Source organism: Microcaecilia unicolor, chromosome 1 (genome assembly GCF_901765095.1).
Source record: "Microcaecilia unicolor chromosome 1, aMicUni1.1, whole genome shotgun sequence".
Lineage (NCBI taxonomy): Eukaryota > Metazoa > Chordata > Amphibia > Gymnophiona > Siphonopidae > Microcaecilia > Microcaecilia unicolor.
Genome location: NC_044031.1, coordinates 81446320 through 81465033, shown reverse-complemented (window position 1 = coordinate 81465033; position 18714 = coordinate 81446320). Strand labels below are relative to the sequence as shown.

The 18714-nt window shown below is 42.6% G+C and overlaps 1 protein-coding gene across 3 annotated transcripts in view; it reads right to left on the bottom strand.

The window, feature by feature from the left end:
- Nucleotides 1–18714, bottom strand: part of WDR60 (WD repeat domain 60) — a 303464-nt gene that overhangs the window by 264502 nt on the left and 20248 nt on the right. For all 3 annotated transcript variants that reach the window (XM_030198750.1, XM_030198757.1, XM_030198766.1), the window contains exon 3: nucleotides 11376–11763. In XM_030198750.1, coding sequence (XP_030054610.1) covers nucleotides 11376–11763 — 388 coding nt within the window. The remainder of the gene's footprint in view (nucleotides 1–11375; nucleotides 11764–18714) is intronic.

Below are 18714 nucleotides of genomic sequence, written 5' to 3'. Positions count from 1 at the left end.
AAATGATGTAGGTAAAAAGAATTATAATGGGATAAACAGATAAATCACTGAAGGGCAATTTTTAAAACTCTGCAAAGTGGTATAAAACATGCAGGCGCTTTATCCCACGGACTTTGCAACAATTCTCAAAAGTAAAAAAAGAAAAAACTGCTCCAGGGACCCGAGTATGACATCTGAGGATGGCATAGAGGCTGGCACAAAATATTTTTAAACATGTTTTTTAAGGGTTGGAGGAGGTTAGTGACCACTGGGGGAGTAACGGGAGGTCATACCCGATTCATTTTGGGCACCCTTTTGTGCCTTATTCGTAAAAAAAAACATGTCCGGGTGAAAACATCCAAGCAGGGACATCCTTGCTTTTTTTGATTATGGGTCAAAGACGTCCAAGTGTTAGGTACGCCCAAGTCCCACCTTCACTACGCCTCTGACATGCCCCCTTGAAATTTGGATGTCCTTGCAACGGACTGCAGTTGGAGACGTCCAAAATCGGGTTTCGATTATACCGATTTGGACATCTCTGTGAGGACATCCATCTTCCGTTTTATGTTGAAAGATGGACGTCCTTCTCTTTCTAAAATGAGCAGCCCATAGGTAACACTGAACCCTGTTAAGTACAAAAATTTCTTGTTAAATACATACATTAAAGAAGACAAGGCCATACATAAAAGAAGAGAAATAAAAAGGCCATAGTTCCCAGTATGATTTCAAAATAAGTGGCTAAAAAGGAATGAGCATAAATAGCATTCAAGAAGAATAAGGGATTTTAGAGATCACAATGGTGGCAGCAATCGTACACCTATCTGCTAGAGATCCTAGCATGACCACATTATCTCCCTTGAATTGGGTTTTTCTTGTTCTCAACTTACAACAGGATAGGCCCATGAAAAATCCTTGGCAGAAGAAATGCAAGCTCAAGCAGATAGGAAAACAGTATGGATCAGTTTTCAGTGCTTGCATCACTGTGTTTTTTGTTTTGTACTAAATGGTGGCCCCAGCATTTAAAAAGCTATGTATATTCAATCACCATAAAATGGATAGTCAGAAGTGCTGAATATACTTATTTTCCATTATCTATACAGTGGTAATATTCAGCTGCTATACAGATAGTAGAACATCTAGGCTTTTGGACTGCTACTAAGCAGATAATTTATAGTTTCTGCCCTCCACCCCAGTCCTATATGGATATTCAGTCCAACACTATCCATAAAATATCTACAGAAAGTGGATTTAGGGGCGAAGTTATCAACATGGGCTACTGTTAAAAGATGTTATTTTACCACTGACTCATGCTATTTTAGCACAGATCCCATTTCATGCAATGAGACCTAGTTACTAATAACTGGGGTTAACAATAAAATAATACATCTTAACGGTAGCCCATGTTGATAATATCCCCCTTATTCCCCAAATTCTATAAACGGCACTTAAAATTGTGCATGCATATTCAGATGCAGCGCCAAATCCAAAGATGTGCTGCCACCAACCCTTTGCTTCATGTTTCATGGGATTCCCAGCTTGCACACAATGCAATGTCCCAATGCTGGCTGGTGGGTCCCACAGCGGGAACATTGCTTAACTGCCTCTGCAGGACTCACCATTCATCCCAACTGTCACAAGCACAGCACAATGTGGTCCCAAGCGATGAGTCAGGATCCCTCCCCTGCACCAAGTAGAACTTTCAGCCCTCCAAGTGATTCCAAGTCAAAGTCGGAGTTACCACTGCCGGCTCAAGCTCACAGTCTCCAGAAGTCTTACCCCAGATGAGAAAGGATCAGGATTGATACTCTGTCCAATGCTCTCCTCTCTCTTTTGTTTGTTTGTTTTTAAGGTTGTTGTGCTGGAAAGGAAAGCTCCACAGGAAACAGGGGAGAGGTGAAGGGAGGGAAGAAGTAAGTTCGCGAGGCACCAGAGACAGGAATCTGAAGACCTCCAGATATGACTCTGCAGACTCAAACCAACTGCACAGCTCAACTTGGGACCAGTTCAAAGCACTCAGAACCAGAGTCTTAAAAATGTGTCCACCCACCTGCTGGAGATAGAAAATACTGAGGAGCTGGACTGGCTGCCAAGAGAGATGTGACTCAGCTCAGTTTTCAGTTCTCTATCTCCACCTGCTGGCTGATGGGCACAACTACCTCACAGGTTCTGGAATAGTGGGAAACTCTGCCAGTATCACTGCATGCCTTGGAACTGAATCTCTAATCTGTCTTTGGGACTGTTTTTACCGTTCAAATGTTGTAGAACTGAAGATGATCCCTGGTTTCCGCAGCAGGACAGCTGCAACTACTAGATCTTTATAAAGACAAAATTTCTGCCATTTGTGCTAGAGGCTAATGGGTGGAGCAGACTATGTCAAATGGAAGAGTACTCTGCCAAGAGCTGTTATGCTTAATTCTATATGGTCTGCTACTGTGATCTTATACTCTCAGGTTGTACAATAATGGGCTATTTTATATTGGCAAGAACAAAAGAACAATCCTCCACAGTCAATAACATGCAAGAGAAACAGCAGAGGCAACCAAAACAGGGATAATATACCAAGGTGCACAATATTCTTTTATTAAGCATCTTCTTTTTTTAATTTGCATTTATAAGTTTATACAAGCAAAACCACTTGAATGAAAAGCACATAACAGAAATAGAAAAAAAAGAATAACATTATACCAAATAAATAAATTCCACCATTATACCAAATAAATAAATACCACAACAATATGTTCTATTTCGTCCACAAAATTGAGGAGAACCAAAGGAAAATATCACTTGAAGCAAAAGGGCATATTTAAAAAAGAAATAAAAAGGAATAACAATGACGGTGAATAAAGTCCTAACTAACATTCTCGTCACTCCTTAGTAACCTCCGGCATCCAAATTAGACATTTTCCAATTGTTTAGCTTCTACAAAGAACTGCAGATGATCTGGATCAAAAAATACATATCTAATAGATCCAAAAGAATTTATGAACCTAGTCAATATCTTTTTTTCTTTCACAATGGAGTTACATATTGTCTCAAACAGTCCTTCAACCAATTCATAAAAATATACAGCATTCATACATTCTTTTATCAAAGTGACCTCAGTGATGTTCACCACCCACCACGCTTGCAGGCTTTACTGAGGTCACTTTGATAAAAGAATGTATGAATGCTGTATATTTTTATGAATTGGTTGAAGGACTGTTTGAGACAATATGTAACTCCATTGTGAAAGAAAAAAAAGATATTGACTAGGTTCATAAATTCTTTTGGCAATGTTTGATATTGGACCAGTCTAAATTTAGAATTTTTGCTGAATATTGAGTGCTGTGCTGGAACAATATCTAATAGATCAGCATTTCCCAAAATGTGTGCCGCAGCACCCTGGTGTGCCGCAGCAAAGTTACAGGGTGACCACAGAGGGAGATGCTGAATAAGGGGATGCGCACTGCGCACGCTGCCACCATGTAGGCGGCTCTGTAGAGGAAGCAGCAGCCACAGTGAATCTCGGGCACCGCCGGAGGATGAGAAGCAAGAGAAGGCTGCAAGGGTAGCGAATCTTGCCTCCCACCCCCGCTGGAGGGTGAGAAGAGGCAGTAGACAGGTTCCCGGCAGCAGCACATGGCAGGAGGGAGGCTTTCAGGTTAGAGGCAAGCAGCGTGTTGAAATGCTGCTGCCAGGGACTGATGAAGCAAGAGGGAGAGTGGTGGGGTGGGGTGGGGTGTGGTGTGGTGAGGTGAGGTGGGGGAGAATTAGCAGACCACAGACAGGAAAGCAGAAAAGAGAAACTGGAACCGACATGATAGAAAAATAAAAATGTCCAGACCACAAAAGAAGAAAAAAGCATTTTATTTTGTTTGTTTTAAAAAGAATATGTTAGCTTTGGGAAATGTGCATAGTAAATGTCTTTGTATTGTGTTCAGTAGAAAAGGAAATGCATTTCAGTTTTTATTGACTTAGGGGCACCGTGAAAAACTACTGACACACTAAGGATGCCTTGAACTGAGACCACACATTTACATGGATACCGAAATTGAAAAATGCCACCTAGCAACATGACCCATTGTCTATATAATCAAGAACTTCACAACCATGTTTTTTATAACCATAGGAAAATTTGTGATCTGTATAATCAGAAGCCTGAAATGTAATGGTTTCAATACAAAACAGGGGTATTTGGCGCTCTTTGAATTAGACAAGACCAGTTTTATTTGGTTATCAAGTGCACCCGATGCTTGCATTTTGACTTTGACAATGAAATTGTGATTTTCAGATTTCTGATGTAGGCTGATAGGCCAAAACACAGTCAGTGTTGAGTCAATTGAAGATGCTTAATAAAAGAATATTGTGCACTTTGGTATATTGTCCCTGTTTTGGTTGCCGCTGCTGTTTCTCTTGCCTATTTTATATTGGAACCATTACATTTCAGGTTTCTGATACACAGGTCACAAATTTTCCAGTGGTTATAGAAAACATGGTTGTGAAGTTTAAACTGGAAAATCCTGAAAGTTTCAAAATCTTAACCTAAGACTCTTGAATTTACCTTAAGTCGTCCACAGTTTTCCCAAATAAGGTGAAATTTAGACATACCTGATAATTTCCTTTCCTTTAGTCTGGCTGCATCATCCTAACAGGTGAGTTGTTATCCTTGCCTGCCAGCAGATGGAGACAGAGCACTGACATGTTTAGAATCTCTTCTGAACTTAGCGGAATATAAGAATCATATAGAATAGCATAGCATCACCAGTATAAGGAGGTGGGTGTTCAGTAAAAAATTCCAACATACCTCCGACAAACCAGTAGAAGGTCTCTTGAACCACACCGTACTAAATCTCATCAGCACTCGTAAAACTAATTGATTTTGACAGATAACACACCCAGTTCTGGGTTCTCAGGCAATCAGAAGTGATGACACGGCCAAGCCATACCCATGCCCCACTCCCTTCGGTGAAATCACTAGATTTGATGTCATAGCCCCGCCCAAACCTGCCTCTTTTGAATAATCATGCCCCTTGTTCCAACTTATTTCATACCCAAACTCCATTCCCTTTGGTTGATGTCACAGGAAGTGACATCATAGTCACATACCCCTTTCCAAGATGGCAGCTACTACTGGACACATCACTTCCTGTTTCCACTACTAGCCATCTTGGATTGGATCACGTAATGGGAAGTGACATCTAACACCCCCCATGCTGACCCTACAGCCGTGGAGGAATGTGTGCAGCTTAACCTTTTTTCTCACAGGAAAGAAAATAGGCATTTGTTTTCTTTTTCTTTCAAAAGGATACCTTGTGCTTATTTTAAGCTGGATTGACAGGCTGATTGCTGAAATACAGACAATTTGGGCTTTAAAACAAAAGCTCATACCCTCCTCATCCTCCTCTTTGCTTAAAAGGCCACATAGAAAAAAATAACTAGTGTGCATGTGATGTGCTGTGTCCCCTCCTCTCACAGCCCTCCTGTATTTTGTGCCTGAAGAGCTGTTTGCTTTTAAAGACATGTCAAAGAAGTCAAAGAAAAAACGGCATGTTTTAACCGATGCAGGGAAAAAGCAACATTACATTTTTTAGCTTTAAAGGCCACATAGACAAAAAGAACTACTGTTGAATTTTAAAACAGAGACAGAATGAAGTGCTGCTTCCTGTGTGAGAATTCACATTCACCAGAGCTGCTTTCTGCAGACAGTCCCGAAAGGTGAGGGGAGGGGGGAATGTCTGATATGTCTAAAGGTAAACAGCTCTTCAGGCACAAAAAGCAGGAGGGCTGCAGCACATCGAGTTCACACTAGTTCTTTAGTTGATGTGCCCTTTAAAGCACAGAGAAGGAGGAGGGTCTGGGGTCCAGCCTTTTGTTTTAAAGCCTAAAACAGCTGTCATTGAGCAATCAGCCTGTCGTTCTTAAAAACAGATGGACCTAATAAGCACAAGGTATACTTTTGAAAGAAAAAGAAAACAAATACCTATTTTCTTTCCTGTGAGAAAAAAGGTTAAGCTGCATATGTTTCTCCACAGCTGTAGGGGTGGCATCAGGGGACATTTGACATCACTTCCCATCACACGACCCTATCCAAGATGGCAGCTAGTAGTGGAAACAGGCACTGACGTAGTGTGCACAGTGGTAACTGTCATCTTGGGAAAAGAAGTGTGGCTATAGTCACTTCCTGCAGCATCACTAAAAGGGGTGGGGTTATGCAAATAAGGTGGGCTGAGGGGTGTCCTTGCTTCTCATTGGCTGAGAACTAGGAAGTGGGTGTCACCTGTCAAAATTAATTAGTTTGACATATGTCGGTGAGACACACTACTCGCACCCATGTTCCAGCAACCAATGCAGCTACGAGTAGATGCCCAATTAAACCTTTTAAATTTTATTTTTTTTTTTTTTTGGGGGGGGGGGGTGGGGGTAACACCACAGGAGAGAAAGAGATCCCCATGTGTCCCATCAACTGAAGTCTTCTGAGGAAGAGTCTCAGGATGATGCAGCTGGACTAAAGGCTGCTTCTTAGATGTGTATTTTAATTTCCTCTGTTGTAAATTCTACTGTGAAGCCTACTGACTCAGCTGAATAGTTTTCTTAATGGTTATTATGTGTACTGCCAACACATACTGTAGGCATGGGACAGTGGTAGCCGCTTTGGTTACAACTCCATTCAAACCTCACCTCCCCTCTCTCCTCTAAGTCAAAGACACACATACAGACAACACAGATACACATATACACAGATAGGCTGGAAAAGAATGCTATAACAGTGGTATGAAAGGAGCAGGTCACACAGAAAATGGTCCTTTGAGAAATACTTTATTCATGTGAGGTCCATAAAAAAAGCCCGACACTGGCCATGTTTCACCCACTCAAGGGCTGCGTCAGGGGGTAAAATAATCAAGCGGTGTTTACAAACTACTTCATCTCCTTGGTAAAAATCAGTCTATGCCAAAAGACAAGGGAAAAAACACATTTCAAGTATGAAAACCAGTCTGGAGATTACAGAGAAATGAAGGCGCCCAAACCATGGACCAATTCATTGCTATGTGAGAAGCAGTTCCAGCTGTGCAGCACAGAAATTTTTATCCACTGAAAAATAGCAATTAGGTAATTTCTCCTTTCAGACACACAAATAATGACACTCAAACAAAACACACAGGCACACAGCATTTTAAAGGAATATCTGCCCTGCCATGTTTACTGGGCATATGGAAAAGAGCAGGATAGGAGATTGGGAAAGACCCTATTGATGGTTTAGGTCAGAGTAAACTAAAATGAGAACTTTACACAATGGAAACAGACTTGAAAATTCTGAGCGATACAAGTTTGTCAATACCGCTGAGTGCAGGGCAAAAGCCTTGGCAAGAGATTCCAGAATAGAAAATATTGGAACTCAGACTGGTTAACTACAACAACTGCAAAAGAAGAATAATGAACTACAAGAATTTCTGTACACAGCACGATGAATTTTAAACAAGTCTTGTAAAATGCATAGGAACAAAAATTTGGGTTCTCTCTAACATATAAAATGCAAGATAACTTTCACCAAGGTGTGATAAGCCAGCTGATGAGCATATACCTTGATAACAGCCTTTGTTCTAGAAACAATATGTTTTTTAGGGACAAATACACAAGAATGAAGGACATTTTCTGTGAATTAAAAAGCAGCTCAAACAAAATAAAGGAAGAAGCTAGTGGTGATGAAAACTTGTGGTAAGCCAATGGGAAAATGAAGAACTACCCTTGAACTCTTTAAGAACACACTGTGGTCGATATTTAATGTGCTTTAAGTGGGTAGGAGAGGCTCCTGCCTGCTTAAAAATCATGCTGAATATCAGCTCTGGCCACCGAAGCACTGTCTAGTTAGTGTTGGGGAAGTCTGTAGGCGGAGTTAGGGAGGAGCTGGCAGTTCAGCTATGCGGGTGACAGCACTGAATATCAGGTCAGCGGCTGACCCCAGATATTCTATGCTGGAGTCCAGAATATCTGAGCTTAATCCTGCCTGTGGCTGTCACTGGCTTTAAAAACTGTTGACCACCACAGACTGAACATCAGGCAGATAATATCCTAGATTTAAAAGAGGATCTGTCTTGTGTTTAAACTGTTACAAAATATCTTTTCTTTTTCTGCTGGAGAATGTTGTAAATAAGTTTGTGTGTGTATGTATTCAAGTATTTTATTCAGAGGATAGAAAAATGGCTACTGCCAAACTAATGGCTCCAAGCCCTAAGGTCAGAACGAGGTTTGATAGCTTTCATGGTGGCACTATCTGTGGTTAACTGAAAACTAACATACTGGTCTAAAATAACCAATTGACTGTGCCTAGCCTAGTGGATGCACAGGAAAAACAAAACCATCAATTGAAAACCAGACAAGGACCAAAACTCATCAGTCATAGGGTAAACTTACAAGAATAATCCTGATCTAAGACCCTCAGCCAAAAATAAGTAAAATGTTCACTACCAATGAAACTACAGCCAATCATAGGGGGAGTCTCTCTCCCAAAAGGCGGAACCAGCAAATCGTGAGCAGAAGTTTTTGGGCCAAGCTACACCTGAAACCCAACCCCCAAAATTTCTAGAGAACAAACCAACAGGAAGAAACTTCAATCTGCAGCTGGAAAAAAAAAAAAAAGAAGACCCAAGGAAGAGACCAAGACGCTGAGAGGAGATAATTCATGACCACTGACAATTCATGACTTACCTTTGTGGATGACAGAACTGGACCTTGGTGAGATCATTCTCATTAGGGGATTAAATGTGATAAGAGTTTATACATTTGAGTGGTCACTAATAGGAATATAGATGGTTTTGTTGCTGTGTAGCCACAATAACCACATCTAAAATGTTTGATACCAAAGAACCCTGTTGGTTTTTTGTATAAATGTTCTGCTATGGCAATTCCCAAAGCTGCATCCCATTTCTTAAATCCCTCTACAACAAAGATACTAAAACATGCACCCGGAGAAGGAATGGAAATAATTCCATGTGAAATACTCCAACGGGGGAATTCTAAAAAGGTCGCCTAAAGTATGTACATTAAGAGCTAATTCTATAATGACTAACTTTAGGCATGAGCACTTAAGCTAGCTCAATGGCTGGTGTACATGCTCATGTTCCAGTATTCTATAACTTTATTGCATAAAGGCTAGGCACACCATGACCTGCTCATGCTCCTCCCATGACCATACCCTCTAGCATTTACACACTAAAGAAATTACACACACTGATTACATAACACTGACTAGATACACACAACTGCAAATTGGTGCCTAATTGATGCAAACACGTAATTTAACAATTAATTTACATGCATAACTGGCAGCATTCAATTCAAATCAATTCTTGTATACTGCTAAGTACAAAAATGGCAGGAGAAGATTAGAGAATTAAGGAGCAAATGTTCTTCCCACCAAGCCAGCACCCCCCCTTGCAGAAACTCCTATCCTCGTTAGACTGGTTCTTTGCAATAAAGGTTTCTATTTTTTTTCTTTGTTATAAACTTAGGAGCACTTTTACTAAGTTGCATTAGGTGCTAATACATGCCTACACACAGCTTAAAATGGAGTACCGTGGGATGCGCTCAGGCACTCTGCAGCAAGTGCCAGATGTGCATTCACTAACTGCACGCTAAAAATATTTTTAAAAACTATTTTGAGGGGGTGTGTCTGGAGGCAGAGCCAAGTGGGCATTCCTGCACTATCAGTTAGCACAACTACATTACCATGCACTAACTGGTTAGTGCAGAAATGGTGACCGAACCCTTACTGCCTACAAAATGGATTATGGTAAGTGCACACATACACTAATTTTTTTAATGACTGCGTGCTAGTGGCAAAAGTAGCACACGAGCATTAATACAAAACATAGAAAAAAAACATTAGTTCAACTGCAATAAAAGTGGCCATAGTGCACGGGAAAAACCTTTGCAAGGGCGCACTAAGGCCACTTTTTGCTGCAACATAGTAAAAGGACCCCTTAGTGATTTAATATGTATAAGCTTTCTTAATGGTTGCTATAAATTGTGAGATTCAACAACCAAACCATGGTTGTTACTGGTTGCTATGTTTATGGTATCCTAGTGATGAAGCAGATCGGCAATACTTATTGCCTTGGAACAGTGGCACCCTGAGGTTAAACTGTAAAATCCGTCCTTTAATATCTCTTGACACAGAAAGACTTCAAATGGTTAGATATATTATGAGACTTGTTTCCATTTTATTATTCTTTTCAAAGCAATACAATGTTTGGGAAATATTCCACTAAAAGCACCTCTGCCCTCCAGTTCAGAGATATACACACACACACACCACAGATAAGAAAGCACATGCATATACCCACAGACACATGAGTGCACACATACAGCACAGATACAAACATGCAGAATTCCATAAGATATGTTGTATGCTTTCTCTACTAGTTCTATTTATAGCTACAGCTTTCATCAAACAAGTAAGAAAACAGAAATGGACCATTTTTAAAGTGCTCTCTTTTGCTGTCTGCCACCAGTGGACTTTCAATTAGATGCACCTTCGCCTGGAAAGAAGAACTGGGGTTGAGAGAAGCAAAATCAGAAACAAACACTGAGGTTCCTTCTCTCCAATATACACTGCTTCTAGAGAAAGTGCTCAATGCAGCAATTTTCAGTAGATAACCCAAATTTATTCCAGAGCCGTCAATGCTGAATAGCTCCTAACCCTATAAACTACGTGCTAAAATAAGACTTTACAAATGTTATTTCTGCCTTTCACTGTAGGGGTATGCAGGCAGAACATTTTTATTTTATTTCAGTTTGGAGATTATTTTGTGTGTGTGCTTTTTATGTTTTAGTTACAATAACAAAATTTGCAAGACAAAATAAACCCTCATCCCTTGTTTACTTGTTTTTGTGGAATAGAGTGCAAATTTTGTTAACAAAATTGGAAAGCACTCTAAAACTGGTTAAAATTTCATTTAGCTGGCATGCTCAAAATAACTAACAATATTCAACATAAGGATTAAGTTGCTGTATCTAGTACAGTATTTCATAAGTAAACACAGCAAGCTGAAAAGCATGATATTCATGAAACTAGTGTTGACATTACTTAATTTACCTCCCTGCAGACTTACCCCCCATTTACCAAACCTAACTAGACCCATAACTGGCTCCATCACAAATTAACCAATCACTCAGATAACCTTCCACCTGAGTTAACTATGACACTGTTCAGAGACTAGCAACTCACAGCAGTTCAGAGAAGTTGCAAAATCTGCACAAAAGAATTCCACCAATTTGACATTTTAATTGACAACAGCCAAGTGTTTCTTCAGGCTGTGTGCTCCTCTGAAATACTACACCGAGAGTACAACTCCTTTTGGAGTCTGAAGAAAGGTTTTAAAAATCTCTCAGTAGAGTCAGAATACAAAATGCACACCTACCTACAAGATCTTCACTCCCTCTTCTTCTGGGTCGTTCCTTAGTCCTTGATAACTCCTTTCTTCCATATTCTTCTAAGCCAAATTCCAAGTCAGCATGAAGAGCTCCTTCTTTCAGTTTTCTGTCTGTCCCTCTGTCCTTCTCCCTACTTTTTTCTTTTCGAGCCCTCTGCTCTTTTTCTTTTATTCTGTCCAACTCTCGTTCCCAGTCTTCATGATGAGCTTTATCCAGTTCTCTATGCCTCTCCCTGTCACCCTCTCTATATTTATGTCTTTCTTCTTTCTCCTTATTTCTGGGTCTCAGATCTCTATCACTATCCACATCATCATCTCTTTGCAGTCTTCTTTCCCTAGGTTTCTTCTCTTCGCCCTGAACACTTGAATATGAGCTCTAAAACAAGCAAAGAAAAAACACAAATGCATTTCTTTTTATTGTTTCAAAACGTATTCAAAGGAAAAGCAAAAATAAACTGGAAATCAATCAGCAATTATATCTTTGTTAGCATGATAGTAAGATCAAACACAAAAACTCTTACAAGATAAAATTAGGACATAACTCTCCCAGACTATCTGAAAGACCTACTCGTTGGAGGTTAAAAGTGCCATTTTGCGTAGAAAAAAAAATGTAGCCTCACCCTTCCGGAAAGCCATCCAGAACGGTCACTATTACTGCAGCTATGCTCTCCTGGAGCTAGTCAAAAAGCTTGCCCTTTGTTGTACTGGAGAGCTGGCTGGAGTTTTTGGGATTCTGCTGCCTAGGTTTGGAGCAGAGCCCCTGAGACTGCAGGGAAGGGTGGGCTGGGGGAGTATACCTACACCTTTGAGAGTAATAGGATCTCCGTGTGAGAGAATTGGAGGCCACAGGAGTGGGCCAAGAGAAGAAATTCATGGTATCACTTCTTTCTTGATGAGGTCCATGAGCTCCTCCACTTTATCTCCCAAAAGACTATCACCTCGGCAAGGGACGTCCGCTAGTTTTTCCCGAACCACTGGCTCTAGGTCCAAGACATGCAGGCAGGTGAGTCTGCACAAGCCAATGCCTAATGCGGAAATCCTGGACACCACATCGAAAGAATCGTAGGTTATCCAGGCCCAGTGTTTTCGGCACTCCTGCTTGGCTACTAATGGACAGAGTTCTGCAGCTTTGTCAGATGGTAGAGAATCTGTAAAATCTGCTATATTGCGCACCAAATTCTTCAAGTACATGCTCATACAGAGCTGGTAGGACTGTATGCAGGATATATGCATAGAGACCGGGTAAACCTTTCTCCTAGAAGGCTTTAAGGTTCTAGCATCTCACCACGGGGGGGGGGGGGGGGGGGAGGATTCTAGAACTCTCTACTGTCTTGAGAATAGATTTGACCATCATAAATTGGTGGAGCAGCTGTTTTTTTCTTGAAATGGGAGCCTTTTGACTGTATACAAGGAGTCGACCCTTCCTGGAGACTGGCTGCACATAGAGAAGTGTCTCCCAATTCTTCATCTGAGTTTGCCAAAGAATGTCGTGCATGGGCACTGTCACAGCCTCCCTGGGAGGATCCTCATAGTCAGTGGCATTAGAGATTTCAGCCCTGGACTTGCTCCCAATCTCTAAGTCAAATGGAATGGACTTAGCCATCTCCCTCAAAAACTAAAAAGAAGAGGAGTTCCTCTGATGGGGACTCTCCTTTCCCAAACTGAGGAGGGGTCTGATGGTAGACCAAGGGAGCTCTCCTCCGATACCTTCTCTAGCTTAACTACAGACACTTAGAAACAAAGTCTGAATCAGACTCTGTAAAGTACTCCTCTTGAGTAGGCTGAGTTTGTTTCTGCCTTATTCTAACAGACTGATGCCTAGACTCAGAGCGAGAGTGCCGAGGGCAGGTCCTCTCTTGGACACTGGGAAGCTTCCTCTGCAGTGGACTGAAAAGGAGCACCATCTCTTCCAAGGCCTATGCCAGCCTCCGCCAAGGCACCAGTGTGGAAGCAAGGCACCAGTGTGGAAGCACGGGTGAGAGATAAAGCTTGGGCCTAGAGGATCAGTTGAGGTGGAGCAATGGTCAGCATTACACCAAGCCAAGATCCGCTCCAACTCCTCCTTAAACATGGCCCAGAGCTGTTCCTCTGGGGCAGGCATCAGTAAAGGCGTAGCCAACAATGGGTTGGTGACAGCCTGCTAAGATATTGAAGCCAAATTTGAAGGTTAACCTCACTGTCTAGGAGACTGGTACAATCGGCACTGACTCCACAAAAAGGGAGCAGTCCCTCTCAGCACTGACACTTCTTGGATACAGGTGGTGCACATGGCCTGGAGGTCCTGGCACCGTGCTTTGAGCGGAATCAATGTCTATGCTACTTCGCTCGATGCACAACATCAGGATCCCTCAGTGCCAACGAGGACAATATCAGGTTCAATGTAGGTCAGTCCAATGGGACCCTACCAGCACCCAATGTTGAGGCAGAGGAAGACCTCCTCGATGCTAATGCACCCCCAGTGTCTAATGCAGCTCCACCAGCCATAAAGACTGATGCCTCCGATGCTGAAGCTGATGGACCAAATTTAGAAGTGCCAAAAGTTTCTCGTGCTGAGCCTCTCAACTGTTTTGTGTCCTCTTCTGTATTTTAGAAAAGTTATAACAATTAGAAGCGGTGTGGTCAGGTCCTAGGCATGGCAAGCACCAACTGTGCATGTCAATTGCAGAAATGGTCTTGCCACATCTAGTACACTTCTTTAAGCCACTGAGAGTTTTAAGTGACATTAAGGGGAAAATAGCAGAAGCAAAATTAAATGGCTCAAAATTTTTTTTAAACAAAAAAGAAACCTGACTGGATGCTCAGCCCTAAGAGGGCCGAAGGGAGTCGCACAAAAATAAGGAGAAATTAGATCTTACCTGATAATTTTCTTTCCATTAGTCCTTCCCTCTATTCCAGAACCTGTGGGATACTTGTGTCCATCAACCAGCAGTTGTGTCCATCAGCTGAAAACTGAGCTGAGCCATCTCTCTCTTGGTATCCAGTCTAGTTCCTCAGTATTTACATAGACAAGCAGTAAGGATAATACTCGGAATAAACACAATAACCTTAAACAACTTGCTAACCTAACACTAACTAGACAAGCAAACATGTGTGGACCTCTCTCACCTCTGGACAATTTGTAGAGAACAGCTGATAGTTGTTATTTGGCCCACTACATCGCACAAACTAAACATCTCAAAAACCTCAGGCAGGCCTCTTGAATAGTGGAAAGGACTAACGGAAAGTAAATCACCAGGTAAAATGTCTCTTTCCATTACATAGCTTTCCACTATTCTACAACCTGTGGGATGTATAAAAGCAATACCTAGAGTACATGAGATACTGACGCCACCACTGCTGCCCTGAGGACCATACCTCCAAAACTGGCTTCCGAGTACACTGCAACATCCACCCTATAGTGCTTGGCAAAAGTATGCAGCGTCGACCGCGTCACCAACTTGCAAATATCCACTGGAGACAGTAAGGTAGTCTCCACCCAGAATGTTGCTGTAGCCTCATAGAATGAGCTTATAAGACCTGAGGAGCCTGCATCCTGGCAAGCAAGTAAATAATCTGATGTGATAGTCTCCTTCATCTATCTAGCAACTGTGGACTTGGAAGCCACAAGGCCAAGCCTCTGCTTGCCAAAAAGCACAAACAGTCTGTCAGATATCTGGAAGTCACGAATTAGTTCGCAAATTGAATGAGGACTCTATGCACATCAAGAAGTTTCATGGAAGAATATGGAGCCTCTTCATCCTCTCTGTGAAAAAAGACAGAAGGTCCACAGATTGACCAAGATGAAATGATCATACCACTTTCAGAAGAAAGAAAGGAACTGTGCAGAGAGATCCCAGCCTCCAAAAAGCGGAGAAAGGGATCCTGACAAAAGTGAGCCTAAAGGTACAAAACCCTACGTGCCAAAGCAACAGCCACCAAAAATGCTGTCTTTAGCATAAGATCTTTCAAGGAGACTTTCCAGAATAGTTCAAGAGGAGACTTTTGCAGAGCCAGAAGGACTAAGTTAAGGTTCCACTCTGGACATGGCCTACGAAAGGGTGCTCCCTGCAAGAATCAAGCAAAATATCCGGATGAGCTGCAAGAGACATCTTCTGTAGTCAGTCCCTGAAACAGGCCAAAGCCGCAACCAGAACTTTTAGAGAACCCAATGTAAATCCTTTCTGAAGGCCTGTCTGGAGACATGCTAGGATGTGTGTGACCTCAGATGAGAAGGGAGAAACTCCATGCTCTCGAATGTCCTCCACACCCTCACATATACCATGTATGCAGAGCATTTCCAAGCTTGAAGCAAGGTAGCAATGACCGAATCAGAATAACCTTTGCATCTCAACTGAGCCCTTTCAATAGCTAAGCCGTAAGAACAAGGGGAATGGATCTTCCATGAGCACTGGACCTTATTTCAATAGGCTGTGTACCTGCAGAAGACAGAGAGGATTCCAGTACAGCAGTTAAATCAAGTTTGCATACCACAGCCTCTGCAGCCAATCTGGGGCTACGAGAATTATTTGACCCCATGCAATGCGATCCTTTTCAACACATGGCTTAACATAGACCAAGAAGAGAAGACAAACAGTAGATGTGTCTCTGGCCAGGGCTGCAGTAAGGCTTCGATCCCCATCAAGCCGGATTCTTTCCAACGTCTGAAGAACATGTGCTCTTTGGCATTCCATTTCATCGCCGTCAAGTACAGAAGCAGAGAACCCCACCAGTCAACTATTATCTGAAAGCCCTGGCTGGATAGGTCCCATTCTCCTGGGTCCAAGGAGTGCCTGCTGAGAAACTCCACCTCCGTATTCAAGGACCCAGCAATGTGAGCTGCCATCAAGCAGAGAAGGTTTTTCTTTGTCCAACTCATGAGGAAGGCAGCCATTGGACAGCTGCAACTCCTGCCTTGCTTGTTGATAGAAGCATTGCTTGATAATAGAAGCGACTGCCGTCACATTGTCAAAGAAAAAACTTGGATCAGGACCCCCGCCAAAAAAGGAGCAAAGTCACACAAGGCATTCCGCACTGCTCTAAGCTCTAAACAATTTATCGACCACTGAGACTCCTGTTTCATCCAGTTGCCATGTGCCAGGTGGAACTTGTAATGAGCTCCCCAACCTGACTTGTTGGTGGCCGTTGTCACCATCTCCCATTGTGTTATTGGAAAGGGAGCTCTGACATTCAAATTTCTGGGTGACAACTATCACTGCATACTCCGTCTGGCAACAAGTGTCCAAGGATGACAACGGACACTAGAGACCAGCAGCTGAAAACAGACTCCTGTAAGAGGCCGCATATGAGCCCTTGCTCATGGCACCACTTCCATTGCTGCTGTTGTTGATCCCAGAACCTGGACATAGTCCCAGACCCTGGGCCTGCAATGACTGAGGAGAAAAACCAGCTTAAACCTCCTGCGTTCCGTAAGGAAGATCCTCTCCCTTGCTGTGTTGAATAGAATGCCCAGATACTCCAGCGTCTGCAATGGAGTTAGTCTGCCCTTCTCGAAACTGATCATCCAACCCAACGACTGCAGAAGATGGACAACTTTGTCGCCTCCATGCTGTCCAAATAGGGAGGACACGCAAATGAGCCAGTCATCAAAATATGGATGAACTCATTTCCTGGCGCCAAAGGAAGGCCGCCACCACCACTGCCACCACAACCTTGGTAATTGTTCTTGGTGCCATGGCAAGACTGAAGGGCAAAGCCCTGAACTGGAAGTGACAACCCAGCATCGCAAAGCACAGAAACCTCTGATATGGTGGCATATGCAAGTATGCCTCCTTGAGATCAAGAATGGTGAGAAATTCTACCGCTTGAACCAAGGCTATGCATTTCCATGTGAAAGTGGGACACTTGGAAGCAGTGGCTTAGACCTTTGAGATCTAAGACTGGATGAAAGGTGCCTTCCTTCTTTGGGACAATGAAGTACATAAGAACATAAGTGTTGCCATACTTTGACAGAACAAAGGTCCTTCAAGCCCAGAATCCTGTTTCCAACAGTGGCCAATCCAGGTTACAAGTACCTGGCAAGATCCCCAAACAGTACAATACATTTTGGGCTGCTTATCCTAGAAAAGCAGTGAATTTTCCCCAAGTCCATCTTAATAATGGTTTATGGACTTTTCTTTTAAGAAGTTATCCAAACCTTTTTTAAACCCCATTAAGCTAACTGCTATTACCACATTCTCTGGCAACAAATTCCAGAGTTTAATTACACATTGAGTGAAGAAATAATTTCTCCAATTTGTTTTAAATTTACTACTTTGTAGTTTCATCATGTGCCCCCTAGTCCTAGTATTTTTGGAAAGAATAAAACAAGCGATTCACGTCTACCCGTTCCACTCCACTAATTATTTTATAGACCTCTATCATATCTCCCCTGTTCAGCCAGGGGAAGTGGAACAAAGGCCCGAAGTGCCAGCAAGGAATCTTCGGTGGCCTGAACCTCAACCACATTGGTCCCTTTCGACAAAGAGACTGCAAGAAGAGAGAAGCTACTGGGGAAGAACTCCAACTTATAACCTTCTCTAAAAATATCCAGAACCCATTGGTCTGACGTGATTTTGGCCCACTCCTCCTGAAACTCCTGAAGACATTCTCCCACCAGAGGAAGAGAAAAGTGAACATGAATCGTATCAATGCGAAGCTCGGGAGGCACTGGGCACCATAGGTGACTGAAAGGAGGACTTCCTGTTTGCAGAAAGGAAGATTGGTGTGACTGAGAGCAGGACTTCTGACCATGTTGCTGATAACCAGGCTGGTGCTGTCTGCTGTCTCAAAATCGAGAGCTCCCTGAAGACCAGAGGCTTTCGGTTTATTTGCCAGCAACTGCTGTGGCTTAGCTTCCCCCAGTTCTTTCACCAAGTTACTGAGATCTTCTCCAGTCACTTGCGCCAAAAGGGCAGTTTAACAAGATGAGACTTTGATGGTGCATCTGCTGCCCAATGCAGCAACTAGAGCTGCCGAAGTGCCGTGACAGCCAAAGACGTACTGTGGGCTGTAACCCCTAATATGTCATAAATAGCATCCGCCAAGTAGGCCATCCCCACTTCCAGCTGGGCTTTATGGTGCCTGTCTTATGTTGTAGACTGCTGATACCACTTCAGGCATGACATGAATGAGCTGTACAATGTCGCTTGAAGACCTAAAAAGGTCACTTTGAAGGAAAGCAGCGCCAATGCCTCACAAATAGGAGTACTGAGCTCCTCTTAATAGAACAACCTCAGTATATTTGGATAATCCCCCTCCTCAGGGAGGGGGGGCGCTCTTCCTCCTTTAATGGCTCCTTCAATGATGGCTCCTCTGAACAGACTAAGGACACATCAGATAAGGAGGGAGA